The sequence below is a fragment of the Eschrichtius robustus genome, chromosome 16 (genome assembly GCF_028021215.1).
Source record: "Eschrichtius robustus isolate mEscRob2 chromosome 16, mEscRob2.pri, whole genome shotgun sequence".
Lineage (NCBI taxonomy): Eukaryota > Metazoa > Chordata > Mammalia > Artiodactyla > Eschrichtiidae > Eschrichtius > Eschrichtius robustus.
Genome location: NC_090839.1, coordinates 66,297,602 through 66,320,413, shown reverse-complemented (window position 1 = coordinate 66,320,413; position 22,812 = coordinate 66,297,602). Strand labels below are relative to the sequence as shown.

Genomic DNA, 22,812 nt, shown 5'->3' with positions numbered 1-22,812 from the left:
AGAGCACACAGAGGTTTCTTCTGCTATCTCTTTTATGTGTGTGTGTGTATTTTAACGTCTATATTATCATTCAGTTTCCCACTTTCCAGGCTGTGAGCTCCTTGAATGCCATTGCTTATAGAGGTTTACAACTTCCAGCATGATGCTGTGGAGAAGCACTCAAAATTTCTGCCAAATAAAATGATTTCCAATAAAAAGTTAAATTATATAATTTCATCTCAAGGGCAGCATATACCCATTTTTAAAAGACACTGAATTACATCTGGGAAAAAGAATCTTCTACTTTTTCCTTCATACCTGTATGTTATTTGAATTTATTTTAAGGACCGTATCTTACACTTCAAATTTATTTTTAAAAAACCCATTAATTTAGCAATACCTCACTTGTACAACACTTTCAGTTATGTAGAACACTGGCAGAAAACAAAGAAAGAAGAAATTCCCAAAGAAATAAAAATAGATGTTGCAAAGTTCACGTGCTTTACTTATAGAAGAAGGCTGGGTAGCATTCTCTATTTTAACTGCTTATTTCTCTGCTTCTCCCAGTATGACTCAATAAATTTTAGTTGAATCAACAACAGAATCAGGATTCCACTATTACATTTTGTTTATTTGTTGCTTACTTTGAAGATTAGAAGCAGCAAGTCAGAAAAGGGAAAAGCAGCCGAACGTGGCAGATGACAAAAATCAAATAATAAACAATGATTCTAGTAATCTAGTAATGATCTAGGGATCATTCTGTGCATGGGCAAACGGTTTTATACACCTCAACGATGACTTAAGGCACCAATACATTACATACAATACATTTCGGGTTAGCCATTAATTTATAATTGAATTTTAAATTATATCTGAAGGTAATAGTTCAAACTACATTGTTTAAGAAGGCAGAGAGGGGTATAATATTCTTCAAATACTTATTGCATAATAGTAATGTATCTTTGAGATGCAGGACACTGGGAGTGAGGTATAAAAATCATCCAAACAATGACACTATCTCCAAGAAATATTATGGTCTAATAGTGAAGATAGTACAGACACATACCACAGTAGCAAAAGGTGACATGCCATAAAAAGATGCAGAGCAAGTTACTGGGAGTATATGATAGAGAAGAAATTATTTTTAGCTGATAGGATCAGGTGACTTTCTTTAGGAAATGGCACAGGGATTGGGTTTTAAGAGACTCTGGACCTGCAAAGCTGGGGTGAGCAGCTTTCCAAGAGAACGCCCAGCAGTGATGGAAATGGTTCATAATCTGCATGGCTCTATACAGAAGCCACCAACCAGGTGTGGCGTCTGAGTAACTGAAATGTGGAGAATGTGGCTGAGGAGGTAAAATTTTAAAAACTTTACTTCATTTTTAATGATTTTAAATGTAAATCTGAACAGCCATATGAGGCTAATGGACAGTGCAGGTAAAGTATGTATGAGATAATTTCTGTCACTTAGAAAAGTTTTGGTGCTTTAATAAAGGTATTTATTTAGTCTATTTTCCCTAGGTTGAACTGCTCAGAATATCTCAGACAAATGTGCATTTTTTCCATACATAGATCTCCTATAGCCATGTCCCAGCGCACCACATTAATCCACTCCGCTGTCTATGATGCAGTCTGCCACAAACTTTCACATGCTTTATCGCAACTGTTACTACCCAGTCTATGACAGAATTGGGAATGTGGTTCCCCAAAGCAGTAGCTCTTCTCCCCACCAGCCACGGCTGAGCCACACAATAAAAGGAGCCCAGATCCCCGAGTCATTTCTTAGAGGACGGCTGACTAGGATAGCTGCCCAACCCACCTGGGACTATGTTTTGAGCAAGAAATGCGCTTTGATTGGTTAAAACACTGAGTTTGCGGGTTGTTTGTTAGAGCAGGTAGTTTAGTCAAAGTCATTAATACACAAGCCAGTTTTCTTCCTTTGGTGTTTCATTTTCACCATTAGAGAGCTCTGTATGTTGAACATCAATTTTTCCTCTTTAAATTGATTTGCTGCATTTTGTCTTTGATAAATACGGGACATAACTAGCTGGTAGCACTGGCATTATGATTCATCATCTCAATAACGCTTCATATTAAACCACTTATCTGAATTAAACATCTCAATTTATTTGATTTTTCCCTCAAGTTTCATGATTATTAATTTGTAAGTTTTCAAGTCAGTGATTTGTAATATCCTTTAGTTGTCAGAACCAGAAATTAAATTTAAATCTCATCTGTGATGAGCGCTATTAAAAAACGTTCTAAACCTTTTGTGGATAAGTCAAAAGTTGAGATTCCCTACTGCTGCTTTGACAAAAGAAACTAGTCTAAGGAAAATGTCCTATTTTGAAGTTGATCAGAATTCATGCCATTTATTGCTATTTCTCACCTGAAGCAGAAAGTAATTAAATTCTCCAACTACATATGTGGGTTGGTATTTATCAAAAAGTTTATATAAGCATTAACAAAACTGTGAGGAGATATGCTTTATTATCCAAAGAATTCTCTGGTATGTAGTGACAACTATTCACAGGCGATTGACACTTGGAACATTTTTCCCTTAAATTTTCAATAGGTATTACTAAATTTTCTTGTTAAGGTGTCACATAAACTTTGAAACCTATGATTATCTGCTTACAAAATCTGTTTTTCCCCCTAATAATAATTTCAGCTAATTAGCACTGTCAACAATAACAGGAATTCTAAAATGTCCCCAAATAAGCAAGAACTAGAGCAACTACTTGAGAAGCAGAGGAGACCTCCCACCCCTCGCAGCAGACACCATCACAAACGCCAGAGACCCGGCTGTGTTGCTACGATTAGAATGGAATGGACCAAAATCTATCCTTCCTTCATTACCTGAAAACTTGTGATTCAGACACTGCCACAAATGAGTGGAACACCAAATATTATTCATGTGAAAGACAGTATTTTAAATTAGTATCCCTTAACACAAGGCATAAACCATAGACATGACTAAATAGTCAGAAATTTGTCTTTTGACAAGACAGCATAGGATCTAATTAGACTCTGGGGCATTTTAGCGTTTGAACACTGCTGCCATATCAATAAGCTTTCACAGATTAATAAAACTGACATATGACCCAGGACCTAGCAGCAGAAGGAGCTCAGCAGTGGCCTGTCCCAAGAGTCTGATAAGGTCACCGCTGGTGCTCATCTGCAGGCAGTGACTGTGACACACTGAATTCCAGGAGTTCAACCCTGCAAAGGAACGTAGTCATTTTCAGAGGACGCCAAGGAAAAAAAGTAGCTTTCTGCAAAATTTCTCCTATTTTTTCTATTCTAATTAAACTCTGGTCTAATCCTCTTTCGGTGTCACTACCTTTGAGGTAACAGATCACCTTTGATGTCTCTATTTTTTTTTCCCCCCTCAGCCCTATCGCTAGCAAAAATAAGTAGAAATACAGTCTGTTGAGATAGAAAGCGAAGCCTAGTTCAATGCAACTGTGGTGAGGCAGATGAATTTTATCATCCAGTCATTTCTGTGGAGTGTTTAAAAATATGAAAGTTCTCTCCCTGTACACCTCTTTATATTGATGAATTTACATGACAGTAAGACATATAAACACTTCTCTACTTTGTCAATATACACGAGATTTTAAAAATTAAATTTTAAATAGAAGGAAAAAGTAAAGGGTTAAAAAAATAAGAAGAGGGATGGCAAACTGGCATGAAACTGGGTATCTCATAAAGACACTATGAAGTAGGTATTGTTTATCTTCATTGTACGAAGGAGGAAATTAAGGCTTAGAGCAGTGAACTTGTCTAGGGTCACAGAGCTAGAAAATGGGATTTGATCCCAAGTATATATCACTTCAGAGAGTCCATGCTCTTGCTTTGTGACATTATACTACAGCACATGTATAAATTCAAAGCATGGTCACAACTGTTCGGGAAAGAATCGATACATTATGTAATCATCTCAAGGCAGTTTTGCCGTTCCTGTTGATAATTCTCCTATCCTGTTTTTATATTTTTAATTCTTGCTCTCTATACACCTTATCATACTGTTGTTATAACATCTTTTTATTTCTCCAATTGCATTTTCCTCCACTTTTCCCAGTTTTTCAAGTAGCGTAAAAATTGTTAAAAATTTATGTTAATAGGAGCTTAACACTAGAACTTGACTTAAATGATACATACATAATCCCCTTTTTAAGTTAATGATTTAAAAAAATTAAGTTCCCCTCAGTGAGTCTCTAGGACATGCCCTAGAAGCTCTACTGGTGTTGATTTTACGAGAGTCTACAAGATCTGCAGCGCACAAGCGGGGGCGACCCCACCGTCTGGTTCCTGGCAATAGCTATTGATACTTCATTGTGTGTCCTTTGTTTCCATCTACATGTTTTTTTCAACCAGTACCCAAAAGAAGTTCAACTCCAATAAGAAAACAACTATTGTTCCTTCTTCTTATTGTTTAAATATGCAACAATCTGTCATCACATTCTCCTTTTCTAAATGTATGAAAAAGAAAAGAAGGAATATCATTTTGGAAGAAGCTCAAACTGCTGCTTGGGCAGATAACTGTATTTACTGTCTGGGTCTCCAGAAGATGAGGAAGAGCCAGTGGAGAGGTGAGGGGGCAGCTGATGGTTACTGTGGGGGGTTTTCCTCCCAAAGAACACTAGAAAATCAAATTTCAAATTAAACAAGCATTGAGAGGGGTGACTTTCATATCTCAAATTCAGAAAAAACTTATTCTCTGAAGATTCTGAATTTCTTACTCCATGGCCCCTGGTCTCCTGCTGCTGTAGTAAAGCACGCTGGGCACTGGTCTTGCCACACTTCAGTGTACCAGGACACAGGACAGCAGTGCCCAGAACTTTGGACATTTTCTTAAATCAGTCAGGGAGGTACCTGCGTGGTGGCCACTAACAATCACTGACAGCATTCTTAAGCTTACTCTTTGCTTTGTTAAAAAACCACAAAACTACGCAACGTGCCTAAAAAACAAAACAAAATGATGGTGTAATGTGCATTATAACCAATTAAACCAATCGTTTAAAGATACAATTAAGAAAGAGCTAGCTACCTTCCTGCTTTTAAACAATAAAAACCATAAACATGTTAATTGGAAAAAAAAAATCATTTCCCTGGAACTACGTGTTCGTCAATGTAAAAGAAGCAGGGTTCTGCATAACACTGGAAAGGAAATGGCCTCTCCTAAAGTTGGGTGGGGGGAAGCAAAAAAATTAGAGGACATGAGAAAATCGACAAAACGAACCTGGCAGGATTTCACCGAAATGAGGACTGGCTTCGTAAGTCCCCTTACTCTAGCAATTACTGCCACCTCCCTGGAGTCCTATCAGTTAGTGAGTCTTCAGAAAGAGCTACCAAGAACAGCCTTAAGCTTTCATTTCAAAGAACTGAGAGCGTGTAAGGTACGTGAGTGGACAGAGAGCAGACACACGGCATGGGAAGCAGACACACACGCTCAGCCTGGTGGACGAGAGCATGAATTTGGCAGTTCTGCCCCTGTCCACAGACAGACTGACCTTCCTTGAGACTTTTCTGGTTGCTCCCTTCAAGGCATTCCTTTTCTTTTAGTGGCTCGAAATCGCCAGCAGCTAAAATCTCCGGGAAGCCCTGTTGCTGCTTCTTGGAGCTATCGATCATGGTGAGAGGCTTCTGGAGACAGGCAGCATCAAGCAAGAGAAAAGCTCAATCTGCCAAACAGCAGAGGCCAGCGCTCAGAATCCTCTGGTCCTTGGGTCCTGGGTGCCTCCTCACAATACCCCGATCAGCGGGCAATTATGTCTTTAAGCAGCTGAAGGAGCTGTTACCCTTTAGTTGCCAGCTGGACCTGCAAATCGACTCCTGCTGCTGCAAGCCCGAAACTCTCTCCCACGTTGGGAGGCAGAGCCACGGAAGCACGATGATGCTGAAATCCCACCCCTTTTCCCAGCCAGCCCAGCTTCCCCCGCACTGGGGACTTCAATCTGCAGTTTGATGGTCCGCGTCATCTGACAAACACTGACTCAAGCAGTTAAAAATAAATCCTCTAGTTGTTAAAAGAGAAGACTTTGCTGATACCTTAGAAGACAAATTGCTGCCTGTGGTCTCTCTCTGGCTCTCTATAAACACAGCCACAGGCTGTGGAAATACTTTCTATCAGCCAGCCAAGCACATCCATTACTCATTAAGTTCTCCAGCTAAACAAACGGCGGTCTAGGGCACCCGAAGGAAGAGGGTCTTATCTCAGCAGAGGCACCACACTGAATAAACATGTTACTAGCATATCTGGATAAAAACAGAAGCATGTCACCACCACACTGCTTTCGTGGTGTGCTTTTTGCCGTTCCCGGCTCTCCCAGGCACAGCCGGTTCTCTCTGTCACAGGGAATGCCCGTAACTGCAGCTTTCTGCCTTCGCCAACGCAGACCCGGGCGGCAGTTTTCCTTTGTGCCGCTAGTCGGCCGAGAGAGTTAACATCGCCATGATTGTGCTAAGGAAGAAAATCTCCTCCCCTGTATTAAAGGCAGACACTGAGAGCTTCTAGTTCATAACAGGTTCCACCAGCAAGCAGCCAAGTTTAATTTCACGTGAGCTATCAACAACGGGCACCGTTTCCCCAGGTCACTGGCTGCCGCCCACTAGGCACAGGGACGCTGCCTGAAGGAAATCTGCAGGTAAGGCAACTCCAGGCAAAGTGGAAATGCCTGCTTTCATACACACCAAACATCTGTCTGTCTATAGCTGTAGCCAAAAGAATCTGATTTGCATGGTTTGAAGTATGCTCCTTTGCAAAGAGGTCCCATAAAACCCATTAGAGGTTGTAAGAGCAGGAGACTGAATCCTCCTCCATGAGAGATCTGCTTTTGCTTTGTTCACTTTTTAAATAATCAACATCTAACAGAGTGCCTGGAATATTAGGGAGTTCTCAACAAATACTTGTTGCATGACTAAGTGAATGAATGAAAGCAGAAGATAATACTCAGAGCTCTTCTTTTGATAATACTCAGAGTTCTAAAGAAGTCCTAGGTCAGTGACCAAGAGTCACTAATTTTTAGATGAACAGCTACGTGTTCTTTAAAGGAAGCACATTTTCTCTTTAAAAGAAAATACACACATACACTTTGAATGTGCATGTGACATGATCCTTTTGTGGGATAAAGAAAGGCTTACATTTTTACAGCCAGAAAAATCAATATTCTCTTCATCATATAACAGAGATGGGGACTGGGTGAAGATTCTTTCCTTTGTCCCTGGTTCCAAGGCTGGTGTGCACTAAATCTGTGCTGTTCTAGAAAGATAGTTATCTATCCTTCTCCAGCGTCTCTCAAGAATGGGATTACACAACACATGACATGCTTCTTGTCAACTGAAATTCCTTCTGAGGCAATTTAAGTCCATCGTTGGTAGTCTAAACCCCTGCAGGAACAAACTGCGACGACCTTAACACACTTCTCAAAAAATGCCCTCAAATGCTCTGCTACTATTTCTGATCCTAAGGCCTCCATTCTTCTAAATTAACTGTTCCTACACCTTTAAAGGAGTAAGGAAAAAACCCAACATTTTCTGCGGACATTCTTTGGGTCGGTCTGCAGAAAGTTTTGCCAAGTTTATCTCATTTAACCCCTAATAGTCCTTTGTGATCACTATGATTATTTGTACATTCTAGACATTTTACAGACCAAGACCAAAGTCACAGAGCTTGTAAGCAGCAGATCTGGAATTCAACCAACATCTTAGTTCTCCAAAGCCCACATCTTTTTTCTATGGCATTGCAATGCCTGCTGTCTTCTAAAGCATGCTCCATTTCCAGGCTTTAGTTTGATCTTGGGACAGGTTTAAGAGCAGAGACCATTACTTTCATTGCCTTCAGGTAATTCTACTCCTGGTGAGGGAGAAGGAAGGCAACATAATCATACTAGAGTGCTTTTATGAAAGCAATTTAACTTTTCCTGAAATAATAACAACAGCAGCCAACTTTGTTTAGTGCTCTAAACAAAGTTGTAGTGCACAGCACAGTCTAAGTGCTCTTCATATATTATCTCATTTATTCTGTTGACAGACCTGTGAGTTCAATGTTGTTATCCTAATTTACAGATGAGAAAACTGAGGCACAGGAAAATCAAATATTTTGTCAGAGATCACATATCTCATAAGTGGTGGCCAGGATTCCAAACAGGCAGCTTGGTTCCAGAGCCTACATTTTTAATTGCTTTGCAAAAAGAACAACAAAAACAATAAACCCCAACATTCTCCTTTTCAGGATGTTGTTTATAAAATTGTACCCAATTTTTTGGCCACAAGTTTAGAAACCTGAGTAGATACAGAGCTACACCATCCATTTAAAAATTCTTTATTGGCCATGTGTATGTGTGTGTGTGTTTAGTATGTTAAAAAGTAATACAATTCTCTTTTAAGGATCCTCTGTAGTCTTATTATTTTTGTTTCTGATAAATATAAAAGATCTCAATAAGGAAACATTTTCTGGCTGTAGATTTATATTAAAAGTCTTGCCTCTGTAGTTTTGAAAGGCAATAATAATTTCTCTAGTGGTGAATATGCTTAAAAGAACATTTATTTTGCTATTTTAAAAAATTCTGAAATAATTTCAAATTCAAAAAGCCTTTTTCCCCTGAACCATCTGTGAGAAGGCTCTGACACGATACCTCTTTACCCTAAGTGCTCTGGTTTATAATTCCTACAAACAAGGCTATTCTCCCACATAACCGCAGTATGACCATCAATATCATGAAATTAACACTGATATATCACTGCCACCTAATCCACAGACTCCATTCAAGTTCTACCAGTTGTCCCAACAACATCCTTTATAGCAGAAGGACCCAAACCAGAATCACATATGGCATCGAGTTTTCAAGTCTCTTTAGTTTTCTTCCATCTTAAACAGTTAGTTCCTCAGTCTTTCTTGATATTTCTTTCTTTGACTTTTGAAGATTACAGGCTGGTTACTCGGTAGAGTTACTCTCAGTTTGAGTTCGTTTGATGTGTCTTCATGATTACATAGCAGTCGTGGCAGGAATATTTTTGGCAGGAATACCATAGAAGCAATGTAATGTGTTCTTTGCATCCCATCAGGTGGTGTACAAATTCAATTTGTCTCATGGCTGATGATGTTTATTTTAATTTATTAAAATGGTATTGGCCAGGTTTCTTCACTGCAAAGTTAATTTTTCTCTCTGTAATTAGTTATTTCATGGGGCTGAGTTATTTATTACTAGAATGACTCCAAATGATGATTTTGAAAATTCTATCATTCCTTCTACATTTATTAGTGGCACATCCTACTGTAAGAAAAAAATTCTCTTTATTCAGTTTATGTTATCTATTTATATCAGCATGGACTCAGCGACTCCTCCTTCTTTCAATGGGTTATAACATGTTCCTATCATTATTTATTTTGATGCTCAAATAATTCAAATAATTCCAGATTTGGGAATTCCAGTGGGAATCCCTTTGAGCTGGCTTCAGCGTCTTATTGTTCTGAGCACTTTGAGCACTTTCTTACTTTTTGGCATAAGATGTTCCAGGCTCACCTTTTACTTTTCCTGCTCTGTTGAGAAACCAAGCTAGGTGTGCTCAATGCTATTTGGGTGTCACTGTTCCCAGGCCTTTTCTGTAGTCAGAGGTAGGAAATATGTGTGAGTTTATGTCTCTGTGTGTGTAAACACAAACATATTTACATCTCTCACTATTAACAGATGTAAATACAGACCTATATTTAAGTATGTACATCTATATTTATATATATTGAAAACCATGAGTTCACCCCAATGCCTCCAATTCCAGTCCAACCCCACAGGGTCATTCTCAGTTTCTTTCTTTTCTATATTTGTAAATTCCTCCTCCTATAGTGAGAATCTTGTCCCATGGTCTCTGCCACCCCACTCATGGATACCCCGTTCACCTCATTACTGTCACTGCTGTGGCCAAACCTAAGGCAGATGTCTGCTCACCCACCGGCTCTGAAGCGTGGCACTGGACTGCTGCCCCCACTCCCACGGGGCAGCTGCCTTGCTCAGCCCCACATAATGTCTCTTGGATTGAATTAGGGCTGGAGGGAGGAAGGAGATCTGCCTTCTCTCCTGGTAGGAGAAGCCCACAGTTATCATGTGAACTGCTTTCCGGTAGGTCTGCCTTTGTTCCTTACTAAATGTGCTACATCATCTTCAGTGGCACTTGGCTCTATTGTCACGAGTGGCATTTAACTTCAAATGATAGGTGATTAAATTCACTTTGGCTATGATAAATATGCTTCCACAGTGTTTGTGTCTACACTCAAAAGAGCTGTTTTAGTATGAAAGAGAGTACCATAAATCAAGTCAATTTTCCCACTACCCCAAGCATAGATATTTAATAAGCGTGAGAAAAACTGTATGGCTTGGAGACTCGGAACAATCCAAGAAAGGCCTCAGGGAATCAGAACAGAAACAAACATGGCTCAAGGGACCTACACAAAAACCTGGCAGAGTCAACATACGTTTACAAAACTGCTGACGAGAAAGACTATCATTGTGATGATGCTGTGCTTCAATAAGGAAAAACCTGAGGATGTTACCAACTGGGCAATGTTGCGCCAACGTAAAAATACTCAAAAGTAATGAATAAAATAATTAGTAACAGAATGCAAAGAGACTGCTAAATACTAAGTACTGTTTGTACTTCTCCTGCAGCATTCCGGACCTCGGGATTGAGGACGATGCCCTTTTCTTTTTGCCTTCCACCTCTTGGTGCTTTGGAACAGGTCCTCAGGTGACCATTCACTGAAGAAAATGCCGGCACTTTGGGGCTTCCTTCACACAGTCTGAGCACAGTATTACAACACTTATGGAGTCGTAGTCAGTCAGATTGGACGCATTTAGGGAGAAAAATTTCAGTCCAGGTTACACCTAAATTTTTTTCCTAAGGGTGTCATATTTTCAGTAAAATACACATTTGATCCTTAATTTTCTCCTTTTTAACATTACAAATGCCACTATAAAATATATCTTTAGACAAACTAAATGGAATGGTAAATTCCAATAATTTCATAATTATTAAGCCCAATTTGATAATACTGATAATTTTAAATATTTTTTGTAAACAAGGACAAGTACAGAGTGCTATCTGTGAAATCAGACAGCATATCTTAAAAGTCCTTCATTTTTACCACTGTTTAAATACATGGATATTGAATAGTACTGCAGATATAAAGAGATTATGGAAACGACTGGTTCATGAGGAGGGATACATTTTTCTAACACTTCTAAGATAAGATTTTGAAAGAATATCAATGATTTGAGCAACTAAGTATTGTAGCATAACTGAACACTACAACAGGGCCAAACAGCCTGATAGTTTCGTTTGTAATCTGTGCTTATCATAATCTTTCATCCTAGAATGTAGCCATGACTGGCACGGAGGCACTTCCCTCCTGTGCTTGCCTTATCCTCTCTGAAGATGTGAACGGCAACCCTGGCAAGGTTTTTCAGGACTGAATTTGGACCATTAACCTCCTTGCTGATTGACCTCTGCTTACACTGAGGGGAGGGAACTTCCTTTGGGGCGGGGCAACCAGTGGGGGAGGCAGAGGACATGTTTCCTAGCTCTTCCTCAGGCGGGTCCTCACGTGACAGTGGCACCACTCAATCGCAGCATTCTGACAGCATCTCAGTTACTGGTGTCCTTTGTCTTCTCCCCCCTACCCCAGATCTTTAGTACGGATAATCAAGAGACGAGAGGATATACTTTATCAGCTTTGAGAAAGTCATCCAAATCCTTTCTCTACTTCTAAGCCTGAGAGTTACTTATAAATGTATAAATACAGACAACTGGCTGGAAGATTTACAACCAAGAGCCTTCCTTAGATTATATTTCTTCAAAGCAGACTTCCTTGAATTCTGAGTTATGGACTATAAGGGAGAATGAAATGACTACAGCTTTGAGAATTTAGCACAGATGGGAGGAGTGACAAGTTAAGAGGATCGAGTCCTAGCGAAGACCGGAAGGCACATCATCCAGTTACGACCAGTTTGATGCTGAGGTCAGCGCCTGTAGCAAGGAAACTGACTACCATAGTGTTTCTCGACCTTTTTTACATCATAGCTCCTGACCCTTTTTAATATAATTTTTAAAATCACTTTCCATGAAATTTTAGTATCACAGATTTACTGTATGTATTTATGTACTCTATGTGTATCTGTACATTATACATTAAAAAGATTTCTTTGCCTGTACCCCAAGAGCCAATTTTCATTCCTGTTGAGAACGCTTAATTTACAAGAGGGAAAGCCAGTATTTCCTATTTTGTTGAGGAAAAAAATAATAAGAATGAACTGTATGTAGGAAACCCTCAGTGAGAAAATAACAAATGTTCACCATCTGTGATAATGGTTTTTAGATCACAAGTAAATTTAGCAGGATCTTGAGGATCTTTCTGACCCTCAGCAGCTCTGAGGGAAACACGTATCGATATTTGTTTTGTTAAAAAAGAAAGTGCAGCTCAGCTACGAAATGATGTGTTCTCAAGTTGCTCTGCTGGTGAACACATATCCTTAATCCTGGTTTTCTCACTCCAACATTCTTTTCACCAAAAGCAAAAGCCTGTGGGTTTTTTTTTTCCTGTTTACTAAACTGACATGTGATTTTCAGAGGCATGTATTTAAGAAAAATTGGTAATTTCAGGGGGATATAAGATCACAGATGGATTTTATGAAGGTTAGAGCCAGGATGGTTTTGTGGAAGGAACACAACTTCAGGGTTAAACATAATTCGGTTGTGAGATCTATGAGGTCTTGGAAAAGTGGCAACATCTTTGTGCCGCGGCTGCCTCATCTATAGCAGTGCATTAACGATAACAATAGCAGTAGCTGTTTTCTGTGATTATAAAAATCAGGAAAAAATGCATATAAAATTCCTAGGACAGGCACAACTGGCACTCCCCAAACGGTGGAGTCTGTCGGGGCTCATTTCTGGAATGATCTCCTTTGTCTGTTTCCCCATGGCTGCTTGTCTGCTAGGCTTGCGGTTTCTTCGGCAAGACATACACACACAGACATAAGTGCAGACCACCACGCTAACCACCAAACCACACACATTCTGTTTTCCAACCCCACCCTCTGAGGCTGCAGCGGGGTGCAGGTAAAGTTCATCATTTTTTGGTTTGGCACTTAACACCTTCTGGTGTCTTTCTACTACTTGAGACTTCATGTATTAGATTAAATTTGAAATTTTTATACTCGCAGAGAACCCTGCTGATACTTTTTCACTTAACTGGAATAATGAAATAGAAAAACCGCCCCAGGTGACTAATCACAGCCAAGTAGTCAGCCATGGGCTCTGAGAACTGGGTAGAACAAACCCGAGGACATACTTTCAGGAATCCAAGGATGTCTTCTTGGATGAGTTCTTTGCGGAAAATTTTAAAATTTCGTGTTTTCATTTTGTTAACCTTGAAAAAAGAATCAAGTGTTGCCATATAAGAATGCAAAGTAAAGAGAGCTGGACCTTGTGGTGATGACATATTCAGGCCTAGAGAAGGCAAAGTGATAGCAGCCTGCAGCGGCCTGAACAGAGAAGGGGGTGGGAGAAGCGAGGCACCATGGCAGGGGGCAGCACAGGCTTGAGCCTAGGCGAGAGCAGTGAGCACCACGGTCAGGTGTCCAGCAGTCACATTTATGCAGAAATGCAGGAGTCACAGGAAATTAACACCGATTTGAATTTCATTAGCTTTGTAGATTTCTGTAAGTAACATACAAAAGTGTTCTTGTTTTGTAGTTGTGTAAGTGCTACTAAGCACAAGGAGTTTATACTTCTTTTACAGTTGTACCTAATTCCGCAACATTACACTAATAAACATTAAGTCATCTCCTACCTGTTCTTAAAGGGTCAGTACATTTCTTAAGTTTGTGAACCACTGCTTTACCGTATAACTCAAATGGGGAGAGGGGACCCGTTTACTCTGCTGCTTACCTTCCACAACATTTTCCTGAGGTGAGAATTAAGCATTTGCCTTTGTTTACCTAATCTGACTGGGGATCCTATTTTGCCATCTTGGGAGTCATGACAAAAGGTGGAGATAACACCAAGCATGGCTTGAGAAATTAAGGAGGCAAGAGGACTATGCAATTTCAATATAAAATCATGTCATGCCCTCACCCCTGCTCCAAAATGTTTCCTTTATCTCTTATTGACTCTACTTTGAATTACCTGCGCCACTGTTCCAAAGCATCTCCATTTTCCTCAAGGCCACGCTACATAACCACCCTTATACCTTTCTCAGCAAGTAACTTGGGATACTAAGATTTATGAATATTGAGGTCTTCAGACATAAACTCCACTCCACCTTCCCACTCCCATCCCACCTCCTGTCTTTGAGGAAAAAGCAATCTTTTTTCTTGCAGAGGGGAATCCAGACAGGACTGTAGTTCCCTCCCACCTACTTACAAAATTGTGATCAATGAATGAACCTTCTCCGCGAGGATCCTTGTGCCCACTGAGATTGCACTGGCATCAACTGTCAACCCTAAACCCACCACTGCACACAGAAACACACGTGCCCTACTTTGGATTCAGGAGCTTCTTGCTTTCTAAACAGCAATTCCTAAATGAGTTTTCCTTCTGCAGTTAAAATACCCTTGATGTTAAGATTATATGCTCTACTCAGGACGAAATCATCTCTAATTTTGTAAGTTAGGCTTTGCTGGGAAAACAAAGATTTTTGTTTGTTTGTTTGCTTGTTTTAAAGGGAAGCAATGGGCTTAGCCTAGACCTCAGGTAGGTCCAGCTCCAGACAATGCACTTAAAAACCAAAGCTGTCTCACTCATCCTCACACTCTCAGTGCCTGGGACACTGCCTGCTCAATTAATGGTGCCTGGATAAATAAAAGAATGTCACTCAACTGACCCACATTCATCCAGGCCTCTCCCTACCAACGTAATTCTGCCCACATTTCTTATCTTGGCATTCAAAGCCACTGATGCTTTGTCTCCCACTTTCCGGAGGAGCGTTATTAACCCCCGACATGTTCCCTATGCTTCAGCTAAATCAAGCTTCTTTTACCTCCTGATACACTCTGAGTTTTCCTTATCTTTGCTCAAGTTTTTTCTTCTGCCTGAAATTCTCTATTTCTGCCCATGGAAACTGTACCCAAGCAAGAACTAGCTCCAGTATCAATCTCTTTCAGAAGCTTTTCAGGATGTCTCTCAACACCCGCAAAGAGTCAGATCGAACACTCGTGATACCTGTCATGGGAGGACTCAGCCTTCTGTGAATAATAATGAAGATGATGACGACGCTGGTACTAACGTTTATGTGTCACTTACTGTGTACTGAAGTGCTTTATTTATACATGATGCTAAGCACTTCACATATACCCACTCAGTTTACTCTTCTCAATAACTCTATCTACTACTCTCTCCTTTTTATACTGGGGTACCGAGAGGTTAAGTAACTTTCCAGCTACACAGCTTTTAAGGAGTAGAAGATGGATTTGTAACCTAGGCAGTATGGATGCAGACTACTAGCTTTTCTCAGTGGGTTCTGTGAGAGAATTAAGCCCTAATATCCAAAGGTATCCACTGTATAAAATGAATTAACTTCTCTCCTATGTGTCTAGAATGGTACTAGCTATGTCATCCTTGGGATAATTAAGAAAATAGTCACTCTAATCACATGTATAGGGATTAATCTTCTCACAGAACCCTGGTTGAAAAAGAAGTTGTTTTAGCAATTTTGTTTTTCAATTAGGAAAGTAAAAAATATTGCATAGGTCTTAATCCTTGACAATCAAGTGTATTTACGAACAGCAAGTATCTTCATGTAAACAGTTCTAGTTGGAAGACCCAGAGGGCACTCCTCTGGGGGAGGGGATGCTTTTCACTGCTTCACTATGCTTTCTTTCAATGTGTCTGGATGCTCTTCGTATTCCTGATATCCCTTCCTCATCTTAGTAAACCTTACAATCTTCAAAAGCTGCAACTGCATCTCATTCATCTTTGTCTCCTATGAGAGCCATCCCAGTGTTTAAATCATGTTCACATGGTCATGTTTCTCTTTAATTAAGTAAATTCTTACATTCAGTAGTCCAGGCTAGTTGATAAGCACCTTCCTTACAGGAAACTAACAACTAACACTACCTGTTATATTTTTTTGGTTGTATCTGACAGGCATTTAAAAATCAAGATTACTGAGGTATAAAGACAATGAGATACACCCATTTAAAGTGTATAATTTGGTGAGTTTTGATGGAGGTATACACCTGTGAAACCATGGTCCCATGTGAGGTACAGAACATTTTCATCATTCCCAAAAGCTTCTTCTTGCCCCTTTGCAGTACATACTTCTGCTACACCCAGCTTCAGGTAATCACTGATCTGCTCTCTATCATTATGGAATAGTTTGCCTTTTCCAGAATTGCAAGTAAATGAAATCATACAGTATGTAGTCTTTTGTGTTTGAGTTCTTTCACTAAGCATAATGGTTCTGAGAGTCATCCACGTTGTTGCATACATCAGTAGTTAGTTCCTTTCTATTACTGAGCAATAATTCATTGTTGTATGGAGAGAACATATTTTGATTATCCATTCACCTGTTGATGGACATTTGGGTACTTTTCAGTTCTGAGCTACTATGAATAATTCTGTCATGAACATTTTTGTGTAAATCTTTGTGTATATAATTATACTCCTTTCTTTTGAATAAAGGCTTGGTCATATAGTAGGTATATGCTTAGCTTTTGAAACTATGGTTTCTTCAATAGAACTTTATTGGCAGCTTTATTTGTAATAGCCAGAAACTGCAAATAACCATCCATACATAGGTAAATGAATAAATAAATTTTGGTGTAGCCATACAATAGAATACTAATCATCAAAAAAGAATAATAAACAACAATATGGATAAATCTCAAAATAATTAGGCTGAAGGAATGAAGCCAGACAAAAAAAAGAGCACATGATTCCATTTATAAAAAATTCTAGAAAATGCAAACTATAATCTATAGTGACAGAAAGCAAATCAGTGGTTGCTTGGAGACTGTGGTGGAAAGAAGAATGATTACAAAGGGGCATGAGGAAATTTTTAAGGGTGATGAAAATGTTCTTGATTATGGTGATATCAAAATTCCTCAAGTTGAATACTTTAAATATGTGCAATTTATTGTATGTCAATTATACTTCAATAAATTTGTTTTTTTTAAGACAATGGCACTTGTGGAAACAGACAAATTCCTTGATGTGATATGATAACTTTGAAACAGTCTCTACTATTTACAAACTTTAATGCAGTAGAAGATTATTTTCCTGGGTGTCTGAACTCTGAAAACAACTGAGCAGCAGAATTGCTCTAAAGAATCTTAAGACAAAAACAAAAAAACAACAACCTACTAAAGTAAGTAAAATAAAATAAAATAAGTCCCATGTGTAATAACTGCGTTATTTCTCATGTGCATGCTAGTGGTGTGACCTGGAGCGTTGTGACTGATAGGCCTGCATGATTTGGGTGGACTGATGTGTGTTACAGGTGAGGATGGTGAAGGGGTAGTGATCCTGAACATAGAAAACATAAAATTCAAGAGAAAAACATTTTACACGACAAAGGACATCTTTTAATGCTAAAAGCCGGATTCAACAATGAGGCTATAACAGCTGTGACTATGTACAAAACAACATAACTACTGTTATAAAACAAAAAGGACAGGAGATGCAATGTGACATAGACAAAAACACACAAATAACAGGAGACTCTAATCTCCCAAGCTCAGTACAAGACAGATGAAGTAGACAAAAAATAAGTAAGGATATACAAGGCCAAAACAGCATAATCAATAAGGAGATCTTATTGCTATATAGTGAACTTCACACCCTGATGACAGAGAAGACACCTTCTCAAAAAACATGGACTATTCAAAAAACAATCATATATTAGGTCACAAAGAAAACTCCAGTGAATTCCATAAAACAAAAAATATTATAAACAACACTCTGATGTCAATGTAATAACACTAAAAATTATTAATAAAATAAAAAACTAAAAAGTTTTGTCTACCTGGAAATTAATAACATCTTCTATTAACTCACAGAAAAGAGGAAAAATACAAACTGAAAAGAAAGAATTTTTTTAAAAAAGATAGTTTTGGGGGGTAGAATCAGAATCTATGGCAAATATTTAAAGTGGTGAGCAGAGAAAAATTCAAATCCATAAACCATTATATCAGTACAAATGAAAGAATGAAAATAAACTATGTGCCTCAGAGAAAAAAGATTAAAAAAACAAAGAATAGAGTCCTAGAGACCCTTGGGATGATATCATAAGGTCATGCGCAGCTGGCGTTCCAGGAGGGCAGAGAGAGAATGAGGCAGAAAACATAACTGCAAATATAATGCCTGAAAACTCCCCAAATTTGATGAAATACATAAAGTTACAGATTCAAGAAACCTGGCAAACTTTCAAGCAGGATAAATTCAAGCACATACAGAAATCAATAGGCTTCAGATACATAAGCAAGCCGTTACAGAGCATAATAGTAGAGAAAACTCCATTAATAATAGCAAAAAGACAAAAACTCAGGAGTAAACTTAACAAGAAATGCACAAAACTCCTGAAAAACACAAAAGTAAGCTTGAACACATAGATAATCCTTGTTCATGAATAGGATAAAATACCACATTATTAAAATGTTGGTTGTCTCTAAGTTAATTTACACATTTAATGCAATTTCAATAAAAATAGCAACAGGCTTTTTAATTGAGCTAGAAAGGTGATTCTTAAGTTCATATGGAAAAAATAAAAACACCCAAGGCAAACCAGGAAAACACAGAAAAAAAAAAGTGGCACATAGGGGAGGAAGAAAGAGTCTGATTAGATAAAAATAAACTTGAAGTAGATCAGGGATGAAAATGTTAAAATAAAAAGAAATCAAACCATGAGTACTGTAAGTAAATACTGATGGGATCCTTGGACATACGGGAAAGTTTTCTATGACCCCGTATCCAAATGCAATAAAAAGAAAAGACTGATAAATTCTCGCCACGTTAAAAACAGAACAAAAACACTGAAGAGGAAGGGTTAATCTCCTTAATACATAAATAACTCTGTAAAAATGAAAGAGTTTAAAAACCTGACAGAGAAATGAACAGATAATTCACACTCTTCTCCGAAAAAAGATTCTGAAATGGCCCTTACGCATATGAAAAGATGTTCAACCTTACTCATAATTAGAGAAGTGCAATTAAAGTTACATCAGATGCCAAAAAAGTATGACAACACATTCTGTAGGTGTGGCTGTGGGGGAAATGTTTATTTCTCACACATTTCTGATTGGGGTGCAAACTGGTACATCCCCTCGAAAGAGGAATTTAGCAATATCTAACAGAACTACAAATGCGTTTACCTTTTGACTCAGCAATTCCACATCTAGGAAGTTACCTGAAGGATACACCTCCAACATTATAAAATGGTATATGCCAAAAGTTATTTACTATAGCAATTTGTTTGTTACTGCAAAATACTGGAAACAACTTAAATGCCCACACACAGGAGAATGGTTGAATAAACTATGGTACATCCACACCACAGAATACTACACAGCTGTAAAAAGGACTAAGGAAGATCTCCAAGAACTGATACCAGGAGACCTGCAGAATATGTTAAGTGGGGGAAAAAAAAAAAAGCAAACTACAAAACAGTATCAATGTTACTTCTTGCATAAGAGAGAAGGGAGAACAATAAAATGTATACTTATAGCTGCTTCAGGAGGAAAAATATGAGAGGAAGGGTAAACTAGAAACTAATGAGATTAATCCCCTTCCATGGGTGGGGAAACAGGGTGGAAGAATTAGGGGATGGAAATGGGATTGGAGGGAGAAGTAGGCAGCAACACTTTTCTGAGAACATCATTTTTGGTACAGTTTTGACTTTCAGAACCTTGTGAATATATCACACACTCAAAAAATAAATTAATGAAATCTACAAGGATGAAGGAATATCCAAATTGGGCCAGCACTAGCCCTGGGCCCAGGACTGCCCACAAGCAGATGACACCACCTCCAGGATGCCTAGGCCCTGCAGCCAGCCACCCTGTAACCCAAACCTGCCCACCAGCACCAGAACTCCGCGGGCTGTGCATCCAGCCATGCCAGGACCCAGCCCCACTCATCAGTGCCTGGCAGCCTCCATACAAGGCAGGGCCAGGCAAGCAACTGGGTCAGGGGCCAATCACCCCTACCATCATGCCCATAGTTGTTCAACCCGGCACGACAGAAGGGCCCATGCAGCCCACTTAGAGGCCATCCCTAGAGCATATAGCCACAAAGGATGTCTCTTACATAAGGACACTTTTCCAAGATCAGAAAATGTAACCAATCTACCAAATACACAGAAATAAATACAGAATTAGGCAAAAAGAGGCAACAGAGGAATGTGCTACAAATGAAGGAACGAGACAAAACTCCAGAAGAGCTAAGCAAGATGGAGACAAACAACCTATTTGATAAAGAGTTCAGGGTAACGTTCATAAAGATGTTCAGGGGCTTCCCTGGTGGCGCAGTGGTTGAGAGTCTGCCTGCCAGTGCAGGGGACGTGGGTTCGAGCCCTGGTCTGGGAAGATCCCACATGCCGCGGAGCAGCTGGGCCCGTGAGCCACAATTGCTGAGCCTGCGCGTCTGGAGCCTGTGCTCCGCAACAGGAGAGGCCGTGATAGTGAGAGGCCCGCGCACCGCGATGAAGAGTGGCCCCCGCTTGCCACAACTAGAGAAAGCCCTTGCACAGAAACGAAGACCCAACACAGCCATGGATAAATTAATTAATTAATTTAAAAAAAGAGTTAGAAAATATAAAGAACCAAACAGAGCTGAAGAACACAATAACTGAAATAAAAAATACACTAGAAGGAATCAACAGATTAGATGACACAGAGGAAAAGATCAACAAGCTAGAAGACAGAGTAGCAGAAATCATGCAAACTGAACAGAGAAGAGGAAAAAAAAAATGAGAACAGTTTAAGAGAACTCTGGGGCATAGCAAATGTACTAACATTCACATTATAGGAGTCCCAGAAAGAGAAAATAGGGAGAAAGGGGAAGAGAATGTACTTGAAGACCTAACAGCTGAAAACTTCCTTAACCTGGGAAAAGAAACAGACATCCAGGTCCAGGAAACACAGACAATCCCAAATAAGATCAACCTAAAGAAGTCAATTCAAAGACACATTGTAATTAAAATGGCAAAAATTAAATATGAAGAGAGAATATTAAAAGCAGAAAGGGAAAAGCCACTAGTTACATACAAGAGAACTCCCAGAAGGCTAACAGCTGACTTCTCAGCAGAAACTCTATAGGCAAGGAGGGAGCAGCATGATATATTTAAAGTGATGAAAGGGAAAAACCTACAACCAGGAATACTCCACCTGGCATGGCTATCATTCAGATTTGAAGGAGAGATCAAGAGTTTTACAGACAAGCAAAGCAAAGCCATGAAACTGGCTTTGCAAGAAAGGGACTTCTCTAAGCAGAAAAGGCCACAACTAGAAATTTGAAAATTACAAAAGGAAAAATCTCATTGGTAAAGACAAATATAAAGGTAGAAGATTAGCCACTTAATAAAGCTAGCTGGAAGGTTAAAAGACATAAGTAGTAAAATCACCTATATCCTCAGTAAGTAGTTAAGAGACATACAAAACAAAAAGATGTAAAATATGAGGTCAAAAACATTAAATGTGGGTGGTGATGGGGGGAATAAAAATGCAGGGTTGTTAAAATGAGTTTGAACTTTAAAGAACAGCAACTTAAAATAATTATGTGTGTGTGTATATACATATATATAAAGCTCATGGTAACCACAAACAAAAATCTATAATAGATACACACACCAAAGAGAAAAGAATCTGAACATAACACTAAATTGTCATCAAATCACAAGGGAAGAGAACAAAATAAGAAAGGAACACAGAAGAACTACAAAAAAGAATACAAACCCCAAACAATTTTAAAAAATGGCAAAAAGTACATACATCAATAATTATTTTAAATGTAAACGGGTTAAATGTTCCCATCAAAAGACACAGCATGGCTGAATGGATACAAAAACAAGACGCATACATATATATATATATATATATATATATGTATATATATATATATATATGTATGTATATATATATATATATATATACACATATGCTGCTTACAAGAGACTTCAGATCTAAAGACACACAGAGATTGATAGTGAGGGGATGGGAAATGGTATTCCATGTAAATGAAAATGAAGAGATAGTTGGGGTAGCAATACCTATATCAGAAAAAACAGACTTTGAAACAAAGACTGTAAAAGGAGACAGAAAAGGACATTACATAATGATCAAGGGATCAATCCAAGAAGAATAGATAACAATTGTAAAAATATATGCACCCAAAATAGGAGCACCTAAATATATAAGACAAATATTAACAGACATAAAGGGAGAAAGTAACAGTAACGCAATTAATAGTAGGGGACTTTAACATCCCACTTACATCAATGAACAGATCATAAAGACAGAATATCAATAAGGAAACACTAGCCTAAGAAACACATTAGACCAAATGCACTTAATAGATATAGGTACAGAACATTCTATCCAAAAGTGACAGAATACGCATTCTTTTCATGTGCACATGGAACATTTTCCAGGTTAGCTCATATGTTAAGCCACAAAACAAGCCTTCGTAATTTAAGAAAACTGAAATCATATTAAGCATCTTTTCCGACCACAAACACATGAGACTAGAAATCAACTACAAGAAAAAACTGCAAAAAACCACTAACATATGCAGACTAAAAAATATGCTACTAAACAATCAATGGATCACTGAAGAAATCAAAGAGGA

The 22,812-nt window shown here is 38.7% G+C and overlaps 1 protein-coding gene across 7 annotated transcripts in view; it reads right to left on the bottom strand.

Annotated features, from left to right (window-relative positions):
• MRTFB (myocardin related transcription factor B) overlaps nucleotides 1-22,812 on the bottom strand; it is a 199,924-nt gene that overhangs the window by 70,083 nt on the left and 107,029 nt on the right. The window contains exon 1 of one of the 7 annotated variants that reach the window (XM_068565849.1): nucleotides 5,496-5,616. The exons of the other annotated variants lie outside the window; for them this stretch is intronic. Coding sequence (XP_068421950.1) covers nucleotides 5,496-5,616 — 121 coding nt within the window. Of the gene's footprint in view, nucleotides 1-5,495; nucleotides 5,617-22,812 lie in introns of those variants that run through there. 7 annotated transcript variants of the gene reach the window in all.